Source organism: Rhinolophus hipposideros (assembly GCF_964194185.1).
Source record: "Rhinolophus hipposideros genome assembly, chromosome: 17".
Lineage (NCBI taxonomy): Eukaryota > Metazoa > Chordata > Mammalia > Chiroptera > Rhinolophidae > Rhinolophus > Rhinolophus hipposideros.
The window spans coordinates 19710302-19729749 of NC_138063.1; the positions used below are offsets into that span (position 1 = coordinate 19710302).

A 19448-nucleotide genomic window follows, 5' to 3' on the forward strand; every position below is an offset into this window, starting at 1 on the left:
AGAGTCACAGAGGGTTGAGAATCTAAGAACGGAGGGATTCCATGTTCCTACTGTTAGGATAACAGCTTTGAGTGTTTCAACATTGGGGAGACTGAGTGTTGCCATAGTGGGGGTTCCAGGGCAGGCGTCCGAGTTTCCAGATTCTCATCCCTGCTCTGCGGTCACTGAGTGCACACGGGAAACCCTTACCTTAGTTCCCTCATCTGTTTAAAAATAAATAAATAAAAAATAAAAATAAGCTAATCTAGGTCATCGTAAGGCCCCTTCTGGACTTGCAGCTGGACCACTCCATGGGGTGGGATTTGCTGCATTCTAGAAGAAAAAAGGACTTCAGCCTGCTCTGTGGTGCCCATGTCTTCCTCTGCCTCACTACCTTCTCCTGGCTGAGCCTCAGCCACGACTGGGAGACACACAGGCTGCCATTTGAGATGAGAGCCTGCAAAGCCAGCTCACGGGCTTCCATCATTTTCCTGTCCCAGGCAGAACTCTAGCCCCATCGGGGATTTCCCAGGGGTCACAGGTGGGATCCATGTGGGAATTATGTGATGAAGAAAGCGCAGCATGGGACTTCCAGGTGCATGAATCCCGGCATAGAAAGGCCCCCTCACCCCCAATGTGTTGCCCAAATAAACCTGCCAGCTCGCCCACCACGAGGCCTGAAGTCCACGTCGCTTTGGGATAAAGCGTGTGGTGCTGGGAAACTCCTGTGAAAAGGGAGTTTCCTATGTACCATGGAAATCCGTACTCGTTGTCTGGCCCTTGGGAATGATGGGCAGTAACCCTTCCGTCCATGTGAACAAAAAGTGAGAAGGTGGAGTCCAAGGCAGAGAGAAGATACCGAAATTAGAACTGGAGACTTGGAATTGGTGACCCTGGTAGAAATAGAAAAGCAAATTGCCTGCCTGTCGTGCCACTCGGATGAGACACGTGGGACGTCTGTTTACCCAGCAGATCCACAAAATGGGGGCTCCTGTCTCCGCCCCCACAGAGAGCACTTGACTTGCTTCCCCTTGGGCACTGGGCTCTCAGAGCACTTGTGAAATATTCAGGCCTCCACCTAAGGGAATCCAGGTTTTCGTATGTGAAAATCTTCCTCAGCAGAGCAAACTAGAGAAGCGGACTCCCTCCTTCTCTCCTTTAAAAAAATTGTCACTATTCCCTAGAAAGGAGTGTGTTGACCTAGGTCTTAAATACAATGAGAGCTTGGAAACTGGCAAGATGAAAAAATTTAAGGACCCTGCAAGAAGGGGGACAGTAGGCGCAGAGGCAGAACAAGAAAAGCAGCACCTTCCTGGGCCCCAAACAAAAGCAAATCCCAAACTAGTAACATGAGAAGAAACGGGCACAAGATGATTCATTAAGTGCCTGCCTCTTTCCAGGAGGAGAAAAAGTGGAAGTAAGCTCTCTTCTCTAGGGTCTCCAGAACATTTTTATTCTCGCGAGTGGGGACGGGGCTTTTTCCCCCTGCTTTCATCTTCTGGCCTCGTCAGGGTTTGACATTGATCAATGGCACCATGTCCCATCTTAACAAATGCTGAATAATCAGACAGTTGGTTTCCCCTCGGGGTCGTCCAGGGGCCTCTCTGCCTTTAGCACAACTGATGAGAGAGAAAGCCTAATGAGGGGGCCTACTGCTGGTACGTGTTTAACTCAGGGGGGGTGCTATTGCTGTCAGCGAATGTGGTATTGGAACTGGCATCCTGGAAAAGTGTGGGCTCCCACCTTTGATGATGGTCATTGTCGAGAGCTGCGTGGCTCCCGGCCTGGAGGTGTGGGAAGCCTGTCTCCCCCGGGGCAGGAACTCACCCCTGCCTCCAGCTGACACCCTTCACTACCGGTGTCCCTGGTTGTGGTCCTCGGCGCCGTCTGCAGCTAGACCTTCAGCCTCCTTTCCTTTTAGCCTGTGCAAGGTGAGTGCTTTGTTCTTTGTAACGCTATCAGTGATCGCTGGGCTGACTGACCGGTGCAGCTGAACTGTGTGTCCCTAGTGGAAGAGCCATGGCTCCCAGGGCCGCCTTTGACACAGAGGCTCTGAAGGTTGCCTGGTGGTGCCAGCAAGGCCTGGCTTGATGCAGGGGTGCGGGTGGGTGAGGAAGGGAAGCCCATAGCCAGATGCCTGGCTCTGAGCGATGGTTCTTGACCCTTGTGAGGGATGAAAAGCTGCCCCCAGCCTCTGCGTGTTCAGACTGCTGTGCTTGGGGTTGTGCATTGTACCTTGTTATCAGTCACCGAACCACCCGCCGCAAGTTGGTGACCTTGGGTAGTTACAGTACAAAGGCTTGCAGTTTTCACAGATAGAAGCAGAGAGAAGTGATGGGGCACGGGGGGAGTGGGGTTCTCGCAGCAGAATGGTTGGAGTCTCCCCAAAGGTGCAGAGCAGGACTTTTGGCCAGCTAAGACTCAGAGTTGTGCTCTCAGCAGCTCCAGGGTTCATGGTTCCTAAGGAGGCTGATAGTTGCTGGAAAGGGGACCCCCACCCCATCTCTATGGAATACAGTGTCTCATTGCAGAAATCATGGAAGTTCACGGCCCTTCATTTATTCAACAGATATTTATTGGTGTCTGTATTTGTTAGGCACTGTGGGGCAAAAGTAAACGATTCTAAAAAGTTCTTCTCATTCTTATGGAGCTTAAATATTTGGGGGTTATGGGAGAATGTACAGACAGGGATTAAATACAAATTACCCGTTATGTGCTATAAAGAAAAATACAGCAGAGTAAAGGGTGTAGAGAGGGACCTGTAGGGGCAGAGGTATGGTTTCATTTATGGTGGCAGACAGTCTCTCTGAGACGACACCTCAGTAATGTTAGGGAAGCCTTGTGGAGTCCTAGGGAACAGGTGACACATGTAGCAGTAGGTGCACAGGCCCTGAGGTGGGAGTAGACTGGGAGTAGGCCATGTGAGCAGAAGGGTGGGAGGTTGGAGAAGTGAAAGCAGGAGAGACCCTCTGACCTTGAAGGCAGCATTAGCTATGAAACTGCAGAGATGCCGGGACTGAGGCACTGAGCCCGTGGCCCACATGTTCTCCCCTGGCCGAACTCCTTCCTGTAGCCCTTGCTGTTGGAACCGGGCATTTGAAGCCTGCTGTAGGCTGCTGACGTCAAGTTTCTTCATATGTCAGCCTTGTGAAGGGTCAGGAGACAGGGTGGCAGTGTCCTAGTCCTGGACCCAGGTGACTCCGCGCATAGCCCAGCTGTACCCCTGCCTGCAGGTGTGACTTTTGGAAAATTCTTTAACGTTTTTGTACCTTCGTTTCCTTAAAAGCAAATAGTGATGTTCCCTACCTCAAAGGTGTTAGGCAAATATATAACAGTGCCTGGAATGTCATAAGAGCTCAACAAATGCTAGCGTAGTATTCCCCCAGCTAGCCTGTAACTTGGGGGAGCTCACAAGCTCTACCTTCACCTTCTTGGACCCCATCCTCGTCCCTAGCCCCTCGTCTTGGCACAGTGGATGCTGAGTAACAACAGTAGCACCATAACGCTGATCCGGGGTCTGGACTGTGCCATGACTCCCCTTTGGGGTTGTTCTGCGAATGATGGGACGGACACTCCCTTCCCTATAGCAGTGAGAGAGCTCCCCGCGCCTTGGTTTCGTTTCTCTATCTTGGTTACGTGCCGAAGGCAGCCAGGCGTCCTAGGTGAGTTCAGATTTCGTTTCTGCAGGATCCTCCCTGCACTTCCTGTCCGCTCCTCTTCCTCTTCTCTCTCCTCTGCTTGAAGACGGATGTCCCATTGACTGAATAACTTCCCATCACTTAGGGTATTTGTGCTTATTTGCCTTATTCTCAGAGGACAAGCAAGTAACCCTTCACAGGATTTTGCAGAGCTAGAAGCGTTATCCCGCCAAGGGCCACACTGGTCACTTTCTGCTAGATGGTAGGTCTGCAGAATCGCAGCATCGAGGACACAGGACACAACAGGGGGCAGATGAGCCTTTCCTGGTGGTCATCGTCCAATCTGGGTGTCCCACGGTTTCTGCTAGAAACCTTGCATGTATCTCTTTTACAGTGCAGATACCCAATTTGAAAAAACAAGTCAAGACACAACAAACCCCAGAGGTACATTGTGCCCCCAAAGATTAACTGGTCAAGGCCGTTCTTGAGCATGGAGCTGGGGCATTTGGGTCATTTCACGTACCAAGCACTACATTAGACTGATAGTAACAGGATTTACCCAGAGTTGGCTCTGATGATTTGTCCCAAATAATCTTTTAGAAGGAAGAAACACCCTCAGTAAAACTGCCTGCAAGAGTTAAAAAGACCCCCCACCCCCCCAAAAAAGTGGAGCTGCTGAATGATGGTTAATGACTCCCAAAACCTAGCAAAGGTGTTATTTGCTGACACCCCTGGTTTTTGCAGCCTGCATCCCTGACAACTTGCAAAATGGAGGCCATTTGGCTGCAAAAGTTTGTCACCTTCCCTGTCTGCCAACAAACTCTCCATATGCTAGCTGTCTGGGAAGGCTGGGGGTGGCCAGCACCTGGGGAAATGTGACTGTGGAAGCATTCTCTGTCCTCCTGGGCTGTGGAGCTGAGTGTGGGACCCGTTCCTCCTGCTGTTGACTAAAGAGCAGGAACTGGGCCCTCCTCCAGAATTGTTCAGGCAAGGAGGGAAAACGTAGCTCCCAGATGCCACTTTGATGTATGGCTTGGCATAGCATAGCAAAGCTGTGTTCCTTGGAGGGCTGCCTTGGTGAATCAAAGCTTTGGAGGAAGGTGGAGGGAAGAAATGAGGCTCAATCACAACAGAAGACTCCAGTGGTAACTTGCTGTTGGCCATGGGCTCCCGAACTGGAGTCCAGCTGAGCTCTTAGATCACAGGTGCTTGCAGTGGAGTTACATGCTCTCAGACATCGTTCAGAGGAATGGTGGTTTCAGGTCCCACCTAGTGGTAATGCCATTTGCTCCGGTCACAGGACGTGATCCATTTCAGGGGGATGTGACTCTCTGCAGGAGGCTCAGAGGAAGGTGACGAGAACGGTGAGGGATCTTGGAAGCCTTCTCAGGTGACCACCTGCTCTCGGAGCCATCTGCATACTTGGAGGGTGGTTAGAGGAAGCAAAGTCTCGGTCCCGTGGTACCGCGGCCCTTCACAGACCCACCCGTGGTCAGCTAATTCACAGGTTACAGCCTCGGTCCTGCCCAAGTGACTGGAGTCCTGTCCTCCGGGCCTGCACGTCCACTTCTGGCCCCCTCGAGGCCTGACTTGACATGGTTTCTTTTGGGGGTGGTTTTCCGTTTGACTTGTACATCTAGAAAAGAAAACTGCAAGCTGCTTGGATTATTTGCCAAGCTAATTCGAAGGCGCTCATGAAGTCATTAGGTGGAGAACTGCCTCCACTAATAGCAAATTAGAGGCACTTAAAGAATGTTTTCCCCTATTGTATATGCCTCCTGAATTGAATTATTTGATTAAATGAGCACATGTATTCTCGATGTTTTAGTCAACTAGAAACACATTCATTACAAAAAACAAATAAAACGAGCCCTCTGAAGAAGTCCGTATTTGTGTCTGGGGAAAGCACAGGCTCCTTAACTGACCTCCATCCGAGAGCAGGGGTGACAGCTGTGGCCCCCTGCTGCACGGTGAGGGCTCCGGGACAGGGTTACTGGTATCCAGTGGGTGGGGGTTAGGGACGTTGCTGACCCTCTGACAGTGAACACACAGCCCCTCCCCGTAATAAAGAATTCTCCAGCCCCAAATGGCCACAGTTGAGAAACCCAGCTTTGTAGAAATCTGCCAGAGCCCTTACCAGTGTTCTCATTGTGACTCGCCCCTATTAGACTGGACACTCTCTTCAGGTGGCTGCCATGAGTCTTGTTCATTTTGTATCCCCAGCCCCTGGTACGGCTCCTGGCACAGAGAAGCAAGTCAGGAAGTGTCTGAATGACAGCCTTGCCCTGTGTCCCCCTGGGGCCAGAAGTAGGCTCAATGAGTGGCAGCCTCTGATGAGAAACAGCAACATTCTCAGCCAGTGCTTTCTCTTCCATCCTCACCCTCACCCCCACATCAGGTTTTACTCTCTCTAAACAAAACAGCAGTTGTGTTTATTATAATGGACAATAAACTATTGACGAAGAACAACAGCGTGGTGTAATTAGTCACACGTGTGTGCCTTTTTACCCACTTTATCTCATCGGGTACCCTGTCTGGAGGCAGAACGTGGCCCCTTGCCTGACTCTCCATAGAGTCCCTGAGCACGAAGGCGCGTGTAATCTTCTTGGCGGGAAAGCTGTCTTCCAAAGGGGTCAGACCGGTGCTTCCTAACCAGAGGACTGTCAGGATTACGCTGGTCAGCACCGCACTTCTGTAACTCTCAGCTGTACATCCGCAGGTAAACAGGAGAGAGACCATGTCAGTCTGAACTGAGAGGGTGGAAAGGAGCTGTGCTGCCCTGTGGCAAAGAAGGGACACTTTCCTGGGAGGCAGTTTTGAGCTGTATTTTGGAGATTGAAAACTCCTTGAAATTTGAAGGAGTTGGATAATATTAAGAAAACGCTTGGAGCTTTTTGTGAGCCTCTGACAGTGTTGTGTTTCTGCCATTTCTCTGTAGGGAGCTTAGAGAGCAGGCCACTGGCAGAACTCGGGCAGCCCCCCAGAGGAGCTGAGGCACTGCAAGTGGGACGTTGTGCCTTCTGAGTTGTAAGGAGGGGAGAACCAGTGACCTTGTGCCTGTTGAAATTCTCTCCAGACCCTTTCTATGTGATGCTAGGGGTAGAGGAGTCTGTGCTCCTGACTCATATTTATAGATTAAAAAGTCTCTATAAAAGGGAGTAAACTTAACAGCCAGGATGAAGGGAAGAAGAAGGTATTTAACCATAACCAGTTAAAATTCAAACCTCACAAGCATTTCTGTGACTGTCTAAGCTCTTGGCTTCAGATACACCAACCTTTTTTTTTTTTAACATACCAGTTAAAAGGGACAAAAATTACTTCACCAAACAATGGAAGGTACAGCACTGTTTTGCCCTTCAGCCAGCATCCTGGAGCCTCCTTTCTTGCTTCTACTGCCAAAGAGGTCTAGCAGAGTTTGAAAGGTGTTTCTCTGATGGGAGTGCTGGTGGGCCCCCCGGGTCGGCGTGGTCTGCTCGCTGCCTCAGCTCCATGCCGTCATCTCCTAGGGAGCAATCCCAGTAGGACACCGTCTAGGCTCAGCGCCGCGCACGCACGTGCTACTGTCCACCAAGGATGTCGTCTTGGAGGCTCTTTCTGTGCAGGTTGGGGAGTAGATCGTAAAATGTACCAAAGATGGCTAGAACTGATGGCTTGAACCAGAGAGAAAAGTCATTCATTGTGTCGTTCAGCATCCTCTGTGGGTAAGCTTGTCACTCAGACCACAAACTGGGAGCCTCTCTTACTCATCTTTTTATCTTTTGCCACACTTAGCACAGAGTACTGTGCTGAGCACCGTGTTTGCCCGAAAATAAGATCTGGTCTCATATTAAGTTTTGCTCCAAAAGACACATTAGGGCTTATGTTCAGAGGATGTCATCCTGAAAAATCATGCTAGGGCTTATTTTCCGGTTAGATCTTATTTTGGGGGAAACACGGTAGATTGGTTTATTCATGGAATGATTATTTAACAGCTTTACTGATTATAATCCACATACCATACAAATCACCTATTGAAAGAGTAAGATTCAAGGGTTTTTTAAAAATATATATATATTCACAGAGTTTTGCAACCATCACCACAGTCAAACTTTAAAATATTTTCATCAACATTCCCCCAAATCTCTGTACCATTAGCAGTCATACCCCTGCCCTAGGCAACCATTAATCTACTTTTGTCTCTATAAACCTACCTATTCAGGATATTTCATAAAATTGGAATCATATCACACAGGCCTTTTGTGGCTGACCTCTTTCACTTAGCAAGATTCCTCCATGTTGTAGCATGTATCGGTACCTCATTCCTTTTTATTGCTAAGTAGTATTTCGTTGTATGGATGTATCATACTTTATCACTTCATTAGTTAGTGGACATTTGGGTTTCTGCTTTTTGAGTATTTTGAACAATTCGATACAAACATTTATGTACAAGTTTCTGTGTGGATGTAGGTTTTCATTTCTCCTGGGTATGTACCTAGGAATGACATTACCGGGTCATGTGGTAACTCTGTGTTTAACCATTTGAGGACCGGCCAGACTATTTTCCGCAGCTGTTGCACCATTTACGAGGTACATTCCCACCAGCAGTATAAGAGTTCTAATTTCTCCACATTCCCACAAACATTTATTATTATCTGTCTTTTTTTTTTTATTCTAGCCATCCTGCATGTGAAGTGGTATCCACTGGTGATTTTGATTTGCATTTCTCTAATGATTAATGATGCTGAGCATCTTGTCATGTGCTTATTAGCCATTTGGAGAAATGTCTATTCAAATCCTTTCTCATTTTTTATTGGATTATTTGCCTTTTTATCCTTGAGTTGCAAGTGTTCTTTATATATTTCAGGTATGAGATGAAAATATTGACTTCTATTCTGTGGGTTGCCATTTCACTTTCTGGACAATGTCCCTTGAAGCATAAAGCTTTTAAATTTTGATGAAGTCCAGTTTAACTATTTTTTCTTTGGTTGCTTGTGTTTTGGTGGTATACCTAAGAACCATTGCCTAATCCAAGGTTACAAAGATTTGCTTCTGTTTTCTCTCAAGAATTTTATAGTTTAACTCTTACATGTAGGTCTTTGATACATTTTAAATTCACTTTTGTATTAGGGTGTGACATAGGAGTCCAAGTTCTGTCTTTTACATGTTGAAATCCAAGTTGTGGAGAAGATTATTCTTTCTTCGTTGAATTGTAAACGAGCATTTACTTCTGGATTCCAATTCTTGCCATTGGGCAGTATGCCTATCCTTAGGCTAGTATCACACTGTCTTGATTACTGTAGTTTCGTAGTAAATTTTAAAATTGAGAAGTGTGTATCCTCCAGTTTGCTCTTTTTCAAGGTTATTTTAGCTCTTCTAGATCCTTAGACATTCCGTATGAATGTTAGGATCAACTGGCCGATTTCTGCAACAAAGCGGCTGGGATCTTGATAAAGACTGCCTGGAGCCTGCAGGGTCGCATTTAATTTGAGGGGTGTTACAACTTAACAATGTCAAGTCCTCTGGTCCATTAACTCAGGATGTCTTTTCATTTATTTAGATCGTCTTTGATTTCTTTCAAAAATATTTTGTAGTTTTCAGAGGTGTAAGTTTTACACTTCTTTTGTTAAACTTATTCCTAAGTATTTTCTTATTTTTGATGCTGTTGTAAATGGAATTGTTTTCTTAATTTCTTTTTCAGCTTATTTATTGCAATGTATTGAGATACAGTTGAGTTTTGTATATTGATCTTGTACCTGCAGCTTGAAGGCATTTATTAGTTCTGATAGTTTTTACGTGGATTTCTTAGGATTTTCTATGTACAAAATCAAATCATCTGTAGGTAGAGATAGTTTTACTTTCTTTCTTTCCAATCTGGATGCTTTTTATTTTTCTTCTCTCATCGGCCTGGCTAGAACCCCAGTGCAATGTTGAATAGTATTAGTGAGAGCAGGCGTTCCTCTCTTTATCCTGATCTTGGGGGAAAGGAATTTAGTCTTTTGCCATAAAGTATGATATTAGCTCTGAGTTTTTGTAAATGCCCTTTATCAGGTTGAGGAAGTTCCGTTCTCTTTGTGGAGCGTTTTTATCATGAACATTTGACAGTATTTTGTTAAGGATTGTTTCATCTATATTCATAGAAGAATGGCCTGTGATTTTCTTGTGACTGGTTTTGGTATCAAGACATGACTGGCCTCATAGAAGGAATTGGGAAGTGTTCCCTCCTCTTCTGTTTTTTTTTTTTTTTGAAGAACTTTTGAAGATTAGAAATTAATTTTTCTTTTAAGATTTTGCTAAGTGGTCCAATGATTTTAAAGTATATGTTTCCATTTAGTGCCTAGCGAAGGTAATGTAGAACCATCTACATATACTTACCAACTGCTCCGTGCAATACCTGCAGCTTGGTACTCCATGCACACCATCTCATTTAGTGCTGAGAACAGCCCTGGGAGTGGGGTGTCAGTTTCACGGAGGGGGAACTGAGTAGAGGAGCTGGGATCTGCGGCTGTGAAGCTCATTGTTTTTGCCTGAGACCACACATACCATGTGATCACGAGTTATTCCTGTGGTGACTTGAAATGGTTCAGGCAGCTTCTAGGAAAGTGGGGCTCACATCTGGATGCCTGGTTTGAGGGTCCCGGGGCACACGGTCCTCACTCCTTCTCTGCCCCGTTTCCGCAGTGCACCGTTTGTCCTCACTCCTTCTCTGCCCCGTTTCCACAGTGCACCGTTTCCTCACCTATGTCCTGAAGGTGGGGATGTGACATTATGGGGAAAATCCTTTGATGGCCTCCAGCAAAAGGAGACTGCCATTTTCTTTTCACCTCCTATTTCCTCTGGCAGTATCGTCAGAAGCTAGACACTAGACTGCACAGTTAAATATCGATAGCAAGTCTCCTTTCCTTTCCTAGCATCTGGCCTGTGCTGGTCCAGTAAGGTCTAGTGGGATGAAGACCAGAGATGAATCTTCTTTGGGAGTTTTGGGTTTTCCTGAGACTCAGATTTGAGAGCTCAGAATTTACCAAGACGAGCAAGTAAATGCAAGAAAGCTTGTTACTGTGTGAGTTCCTGAACGAGGCATAGGCGCTTGGTGCAGACTTTTCATGAGGTTTTTGTGGGCATTGGAAGACTATAAACAGTGGTGAACTCTTCTGTCTTGTTTTAATGGAATTTATCTTTCAGTATACAGTTTTTCCTTTGAAATGAAAGCAACTTGGTAGATTCAGTTTTCTTAAATAAAAAGAGCATTTAAACATAAACAGATGAAATTCAAACCCCATAAAAGGAGCCTTTCCTTTGCCGAGCTTCACAGGGGAACATTTTCCCTGGTGTTCTCTCTTTCAGCGAGTTGCAGACCTGGAGCAAGAAAACGCTCTCCTGAAAGATGAGAAAGAACAGCTTAACCGCCAAATCCTGTGCCAGTCGAAAGGTAAGTAGCAAAATACTTGATTTTTCATTTTGAGTTTGAATTTCTTTTCCACGGTGATTTTCCCCAAAGACTAGCATGCGTTTTAGTCAGAGCACCGCAGTGGGGAAAGGGCTTTAATAGAAGAGAGATGAAAAAGAAGGGAGGTCTTCATGATCCTCCTGTGACATTTGGTTTAATGTGGCGAGACACATGGATAACGGACAAGATAATGCATGGGGTTTGGAGTCAGGGAGACTCGACCGTATGCTACTGAGTGGCCTTGAGCAAGTCATGTAATGACTGGAGTCCTTAGTTTCTTCATCTGCAAAATGGACATCAAGGTACAGACCTCAGAGAGTTCGTGTGAGGAGCAGATACTGCAGTGGACGACTTAAGATGGTGCTTGACACATAGTAGGCACTTAAGAGCTGTCCTTATTGCTGTTTTTAAATTTATCTTTCGCCTCCATAGTTCCTGTCATGGTTTCTTCTACCCAGTGGATCATTGTTAATCATTTGCTGAAGAGAGGGTCGTGGGTCCCATCCAGGTCAACTGTCTCAAGTACCCGCTGACCCCTGGACTGCCATTAACCCCCAAAGAGAAGCAGTGGGGGTCCTCAGACCCCAGTTCTCACCTGACTTGGTGGCCTTCAGCATATCACTCCCCTCCCCACCCTCAGGTTCTTGCCCCCCAGACCACAAGAGAATTGACTCATCTAAGCGCTTGGTCCCATCCAGCATGAAATCTTGTTGAAAACTTAAACTGTTTTTAATTTTCCTTTTAAAATTATTCCTTTCCACTAATAAGAATAAGTTTGGGTGGGGAAAATTCCCATCCATGTTATCTTTTTGCCTTTCCTTTCTAACCTTTGAATTTACCTCCTCAAATCTCCTTTAATCTCTCTGCACTCCAAGAACTGGAAAGATCAGGAATACGGAAGAAACTCTGGAACAAAACCTGGGTTGTAAAATTAATAAAAATGTATATATATATATATATATATATATATATATAAAAAAACAATGGGATTTATAGACGATGTAATACAGAATTGTACACCTGAAATCTATGTAAATTTACTAACAATTGTCACCCCAATAAAATTAATAAAAAAAAAATATATATATATATATATAAAAAAAAACAAAAAAACCTGGGTTGTCAGGAATGCTTCCAGCAGTTGCTGTGACAGTTGTCGAAAGAGGCTTGTGCATGAACCGAGGGAGCTGTCATGTATGCTACCTACTTCTCTCCCCACTTCCCAAGAGCAGGGTCCTCCGTTTCCCCCTCTCTAAAGACTTCAACACATAACAAGGTCTCCCTTGCTCTGCAGTAGGTGTGAGGGCTGGATGAACTCCTCAGGTGTCTGTGTTCGAGCTGCTGTGGGCAGCCTTTTAACAAGAGATTAATCAGAAAGCATGAATCAATGCAAGGGCAGGGAGTTCATTCAGAAAGAAACCTGCAGCTTCGTGTGCTTGCTTTCCAGATGAATTTGCCCAGAACTCTGTCAAGGAAAATCTCCTGATGAAGAAAGAGCTAGAGGAGGAGCGTTCCCGGTACCAGAACCTCGTGAAGGAATATTCACGGTTGGAGCAGAGATACGACAACCTTCGGGATGAGATGACCATCATTAAGGCAAGGAGGCCAGTTGGGCTGCCCCCCTACCCCCTCACCCCCCCACCCCCACCCCCGGCATGGTGAGCCTGCTTCCTGCACAGCTGCAGCCCCTGTGCTGCTGACTGATGTGCTGCAGTGCTCCGGAAATCTATGCTGTGTGAACGGGATCGCCTTCCAGCGGCCATTCCTGCCTTTCCTCAGAGTTATCACACAGGGGAGCACCTGCCCCAGTGGTCACGCCCAAGGACAGCTCCTTTTCTAATTTGGGGTCTCAGAAAGATCTCAGGAGCTTAAGGAAAATTCCACCCAAGTGGATGTGTTCGTTCTTGTTTCCTGTTCTGGAAGCATTGCAGTGTTGAAACAGTAATGGCGTCGGGAGTTCCGATCGCAGCTTCATGACTGCGTACTGCAGAGAGGCCCACAGGGTCTGATCGGCTCGCCCAGTCATCGATGAAGTCATTTACATAGAAACATTGTCACATTACAGGATTTGCCATGCTTTGTACCCCTTATAAACATTCCCTCCAGAATGTATATTCAAACAAGACTGAGTCAGTTAATTGCATAGAAACCAGGAAGAGAAGCTTAATAGAAACCTATATAGAAATCTAAAATTTTCCTACCAAGATTAATTTTCACTCTTCAAGCCAAATCAGATACAAGAAAAAAAGGGGGGTATTTTTGAATGAACAGTATAAATGTTAGCCTCTACTTCTAATATATTTACTGTTTTCATAAACAAATTGGTGGAGTGCAGGTTGAATTTGGGGCTGTTGAGGGCAGGTTTGCAACATTCTTTTCCAGAGAGAGGCAGATGGCAGGACTGTGTGTGTACTTTCAGGGCAAGACTGGGCGATAAGGCTTGTTCCCCGGGAGTTCTCAGAGAAATTGGAGTCTGTCTTAGGAATTTGTATTTCATTATGAGACAAGGGACCCGAGTCCTTACAAACAAAGCAGAAGTCCAAACCTAGGGCCTACTATTCTTTGAAAAGTAATACTTCTTGTTAACATGAGTTCATTATGGGTTTTCCCATTTTTCTCCTTAAACAGCAAACCCCAGGCCACAGGCGGAACCCATCAAACCAGAGTAGCTTAGAGTCTGACTCCAATTACCCCTCCATCTCCACATCTGAGGTCGGAGACACAGAGGACGCCCTCCAACAGGTGGAGGTGAGTCAGGCAGGCTTTTGGCTGGCTGTGCCCCGAGGGAGTGTTGATATTACCTGTGTGGGGCTCCCCAGAGATTTACATGCTAGACTGTGGTGGCAACCACAGTGCCCCGGGCCTCCTTCCTGACAGTGGGACCACTTGGACTGCAATGGACTCATGCACAGTACTCCGGAGTTAACAATACTGATTGTGCAAAACAATAAACTGTTGTTCCCCTACCTGCTCTCCAGGAAGGAAGGAGGAAGGTAGGGCCCTGAATCCTCTTGCAAAACTGAGAACCAATCGCAGAGAAGTGAAATGGCTAGCCTAAAAAGGAACAGGGAGGTCATTAAAATAGATATAATTTATCATCCCCACTTAGTATCCCAGTGTGTACAGTAATGGCGGTAAACATGCAAGAACGTTTTCCTCCCCAACTTAGAAGCTGGATAAAACTCAGAGGGCAACAACAACATTGCTGAGTGACTGTAGCTTTGCCACTTAGAGTCACGACATAGTGTACCTACCACACAGTGGACTTCATGGTCTGGGTGTAATTTTGTCACAGGTACACAGACACACAATTTTTCCTCTGGCCTTTGAAAAGAAGAAAATCGCAAGCACGTAAAACCTTATGAAGCACACGAAGATAGGTGTGAAGGAAAGACAGTTGTAAAAACAAATGTGTTTTGAGCGTCTTTGTGCCGGGCACTGCTGGGAGGTCCTGGAGAAACAGCAGTGACCAAGCCAGAAGGGTCCCTGCCCTCTGGAGCCTGCCTGACAGAGAGGTGGACGACAATCCGTTGATGGAAGAAGTTTGTCATATAATTGCAGGGATTGTTCAGTGCTGTAACGAAAAATAAAGGATGATGAGAGATAGCAAGTGATGGAGTAGAGGATGGCAGGATAGCAGAGGGCCTCGGGATGAAAGGTCTGTCTGTTGAACAGTTCGACGTGGTTTGCTGCTTGCTGTATGCACTTAGTAAGCACTTAATAAATGCTCACTTATGGCCGTTGGTGCTGCCATTGCACTCGCTTAAGTCCAGAGGCCTCAGTTAACTTCAGGTGTATCACGCAGGTGTCTTTTTGTATACGTGGTCATTTACGTGCAGACCTGAGGTCTTCCATCAGTGGATTTATGTTCTGCACGGAAGCTGCGATGGGTTCCTGGTACTGGCCAGAGCAGCAGGCACAGCGCAGCTGAGCGTGGAGCACACATTAAATGCTAGTTGAACCAAATGCTGTTGTTCACACCCTCACATGACAGAACTCTGGAGGGCAAACTCGGGCATGAATCTAAAGGGACAAAGAAGTCTGGGACCTCAGTGCTGTAAGATCTGTTGGAGAAATGGGTTCCATGGCAGGGCAAGTGTTGGTTCTGTTTCAAGGTGCAATCAAGTGGTGTTAGACAGCACATTTACAGTGATTAGTAACCACATTGATTCCTCATCAGGAAGCATTACATCCTGAGTTTTACAGCTTCTCCAGTGTGAGACCATTTTCCCGAAGTGAGCTCTTTTAACTTCCAAATAAAATGGCTGTCTTTATCCATTTGTTCTTGGAATATATGATCAGTCATCTTAAGCGACTCACACAGGAGGAATATCAATGGCTGAGACTCAGATGTTATCTGGACAGAAAATGAGCCTGCAGCACCAACTTCAATATAAAGAATGGTTGGTTGGTATTTGCTTTGTATCTGAGAGATGGATTGATGTTTGGGAGGAGAGTGAAGACAGACAGCTGATACGTACAGTGGTGGGCAGTGAGGTGCTGTATGTTCCCTAAGGCACTTATGCTATTAAAGCCGCCTCTTCCCTGCTCTGTCTTCCTGTGAAGGAAATTGGCCTGGAGAAGGCGGCAATGGACTTGACAGTCTTCCTGAAGCTGCAGAAGAGAGTGCGGGAGCTTGAGCAGGAGAGGAAGAAACTTCAGGTGCAGCTGGAGAAGAGAGAACAGCAGGACAGCAGGAAAGTCCAGGTACATGAAGGGGCTACGAGCTGGCTGAGCAGCACCTTGTCCAGCTGGCATCAGAGAATGACCCAGCTCACTCCTCCCAGGCCCACGTGGCAGGGAGTGACCCCGTGGGGGGCTGCTGGTGCTGGGTTCCAGCTAAGAGTGTCATCTTGTGTGGGTCTCATATCACGTCTTGTCTGCAAGTATCCCAGACCACCTCATGTATTGCAAAGAGGACCAGGGTGTGTAATTAAAGTATAAATACAAGCAGAAGTCAAATTAGAGCAGAGAAAATCTATTGCCCTTTCATAGCTGGAATCCGCATAGCCTTGAGTTGAGCCCCACTGGGTCAGAGGCAGACAAGTTTGCAATCACTGACCTTTCTCTCCCATGATGCACTCTCACCTCAATCGAGATTATGATCAGTCCCTTGGGTAGTGAAAGGATATTGTTTGATTCTCCAGTGTCCCCAGGCATATCACTCCATCCATCTCGAGGACCTACTGGGCACCTATGATACACTCAGTACTGTGCTTTGTATTCGAAATGTTTATCAAATGAGAGGAGATAAAGACATACGAGAAATCCCACCGTCAAGAAATTTATAATCTAGTTTGGAAGAGAGAACACCCTTGACAAATAAAAAATAACATTGGTAGGGCTCCAAGAAATGCAGGTTGGATACAAACAGATTGATGCCATAGAAACAGAGAACCCATTGCAGTTAGCAGGGATAAGGAGGTAAGAACCAGTCTTTATCTCTTGGGAGGTGTAAGGACCACTTCTAATGGGATACAAGGCTGATTCTCACATGGGTCAGACCATTAGCTGACCTTGCAGTGGGGTTGGCACAGGCCATTGGTCTGTGCTGAGGCCTGAATTGCCAGTTGTCGGGTTTGACCCTCCTCCCCTCATCCTCCATCCTTGCCCTGCTCCCATGTCTACACGCTATCTCCTTTGGTAACTCCTGACTTCCCTTTCTAAGCCAGTGTGTTCCAGACACTGATTTATAGTGCTAGTAAATTCTTGGAGGTTTTTTCCTGAGCAGTGAGTGGTGAGGTAAATCTTACTGATGGATTTAAAGCTCTCTCAGGTGGATTGGATTCACAATGGAGAGTGAAAGTACTAGGTTTGTAAATGACTCCTCATTCAATTAGGGACGCTGCCTCACAGGTGAGTACAAATCAAATACCTACAAAGCTGTGCAGACACATCAGACAGTGTCTGACACAAAAGTTCCTGACCCACCCAGCTGCCCCTAAAGGTTCATGCTCCAGGTTCCCCACTGCAGAAATGCCAAATAATTTTGAAATCCTGGCTTTAGGTCTTTTGTTTGTCTTGATACCAAATTAAAAAGGGGTATCTCTTTGCTTAAAAAATAATCACTGAACAAGTTAAAACCAAAGGCTTGGCCCATTGTCCTGTAACGTGTATTGAGGACCTCTCTTTAAGGAGAATGACCTTGTTTTCAACAGAGTTTAGTAAGAAAGGCAGGGGAGAGGATGGAATCCCTCTATGATACCCTGAACCCGAGCTTTCAGAGGTTGCTTTCTGGGATCTGCCCTTGGTCCCCAAAAGAATCCTGAGCTACGTGCATGTTTATTCTGGAGAGAGATGGCCCAGGGTCTCAGCTAGAGAGAGGGGCCCGGCTCTGCATAAGGAATGACAGGGAAGTCTGGAGGACGTGTCATCAGTGGGGAAGGGACTGAGCCCGCTGCGAAGAAGGGGCCTCTGACAGCCAGCCATCCGGCTCCCTTTCCCTGGGCCTGGCAAAGTCACCTTGGCCTCGGGTGATTCTAATGGGTTGCCCACTTAGAGACATGACTGCCAGCACATCTTCATGCTCAGAACAACCCGAATTTGAGTCGTGATCTCTGTTTTCCAAGAGCCTAGTATACTCAACAGCTGTCCATGGTCATGCGGCAAATTTATACGACACAAAATGCAAGCGCAGGCCTCTCAGTGGAGCAGCGGGTTAACCGCTGACTCTGAACAGTCACTTTCTACCCCTGATGGTGGTGGGAGGTGAAGCAGAGGCTGGTGCCTTGGAGAGTTATTTTCCCAGGTGGCAGGACTGGAAACAGTGCAGTCTCTGTAGCCATCTGCTCGGATCCAGTCCCAGCCTCTAAGCCTGGGCCACACTAATCCATCCAGCTGATGAGGGCCTTCCCGTGAACATAAGGTTGCCAGCACTGAGGATAATCTAATTAAGCACTGTAGGTTTTAGCTCCCAAAACCCATCTTCTTCAGGGACTATCACCCATTACTTGAAATCACCCCAAGCAGTTCACCATTTATAAAGGTGTTTCTGTCCCTTCTCGTTGGACAGTTCAAGGTGGATAGCTGCCAAATAATTCTAGGAGTCACTGGCTCAGCTGAGTCCTAAGAGCTAGTGTTTCAGTGGTTACATCCATGTCCACTAGCTTTGGAGTTCTGACGTCAGACAGAACTCACTGAGCGTCAGAGGGGGCCGACGGTCACACTGTCTCTTGCAAGGTGACATGGAGGAAGCAGGCTTCTCCATAAGGTGCTTAGAGTGATTTAGTTGGGAAAACAGAGTACGTGTGTGCACACACGTCCCCAAAAACCGAAGAGTAGCTTGTTAACCTCATTCATAACTACATAATTATTGTAGATATTAAGTAACCTCCTTAACGAGTATAGAAGTCTCACAGTGCTAGTTTCCTAGAGCTGCTGAAACAAAAGTACCACAAACCGGGTGGCTCAAAACGACGGAAATGTATTCTCTCATAGTTCTGGAGGCCAGACATCGCAAATGAAGGTGTCACCAGGGCCATGGTTGCCTAAAGGCTTTTGGGAAGAATCTGCTCATGACTCTGGCGCCTGGGGTTTCTGGCAATCCTTGGCATTCCCTGTCTAGCAGCTGCGTGATCGCAGTCTCTGCCCCCGTCTTCACATGGCCATGTCTGCATTCCTTAGAAGGACAGTCACAGTGGATTAGGGCATCCTAATGACCTTGTCTTCACTGGATTACCTCTGCAAAGACCCTCTTTCCAAATTAGGTTACATTTAAAGGTACCAGGGGTTAGGACTCCATCACATCTTTTGTGGGGGACTTAATTCAACCCCGGACACAGTGTTATTCATGTTCAACCTGTGAGGACCATGTGAGGACCAGCCTCTCACAGAGAGGCTGAGGGTGGGCAGGATGGAGATATTTACGGAGAGCTTCAGGGCAGCTGGAAGGAGTGATCCCTCTGTGCAGATGGGCAGGAAGTGCACTTGTGCAGGAGCAAAAGAAGCATGTTTTGACCATGCTTGGAGACGAATGTCTGCTTTGTAGTCTGTGCTCACCTTTCTGCCTCATTGTCCATGCAGATGGAACAGCCAAAGAATGACATGGATTCGGACCAGGACGCAGATCTGGCCTACAACAGCCTGAAGGTGAGACTCAAACTCCGCCATGGGGCCGAGTGACACAGCTGGGCGTCAGGCAGTCTGGTCCTCAGCTCGGGTCTGCTGAGAAGTAGAGCCGTAAGCTCACAACTTCCCCTTCCCACGCTTTAGTTTCTTCATCTCTGAAATGAAGGAAAATTTCTATTTACTGTAAGGAACTATAATATATGCTAATGGGAAACTGTTCCCTTTATTCACAATACTTCTGACACAAAATGGGGGGGGTTTTCACACTAAGCAGTTCTCCAGTTATCTGCGCACACCAGCTGGGTGTCCTACAACTTAACCCGTTTCTGGAGCTACGTAAC

At 46.7% G+C, this 19448-nt stretch overlaps 1 protein-coding gene across 4 annotated transcripts in view; it reads left to right on the forward strand.

The window, feature by feature from the left end:
* The window catches only part of MYO5B (myosin VB), a 310561-nt gene that overhangs the window by 254261 nt on the left and 36852 nt on the right, over window positions 1-19448 (forward strand). For all 4 annotated transcript variants that reach the window (XM_081079088.1, XM_081079087.1, XM_081079089.1 and 1 more), the window contains exons 23-27: window positions 10938-11022; window positions 12488-12636; window positions 13669-13788; window positions 15607-15747; window positions 19063-19128. In XM_081079088.1, coding sequence (XP_080935214.1) covers window positions 10938-11022; window positions 12488-12636; window positions 13669-13788; window positions 15607-15747; window positions 19063-19128 — 561 coding nt within the window. The remainder of the gene's footprint in view (window positions 1-10937; window positions 11023-12487; window positions 12637-13668; window positions 13789-15606; window positions 15748-19062; window positions 19129-19448) is intronic.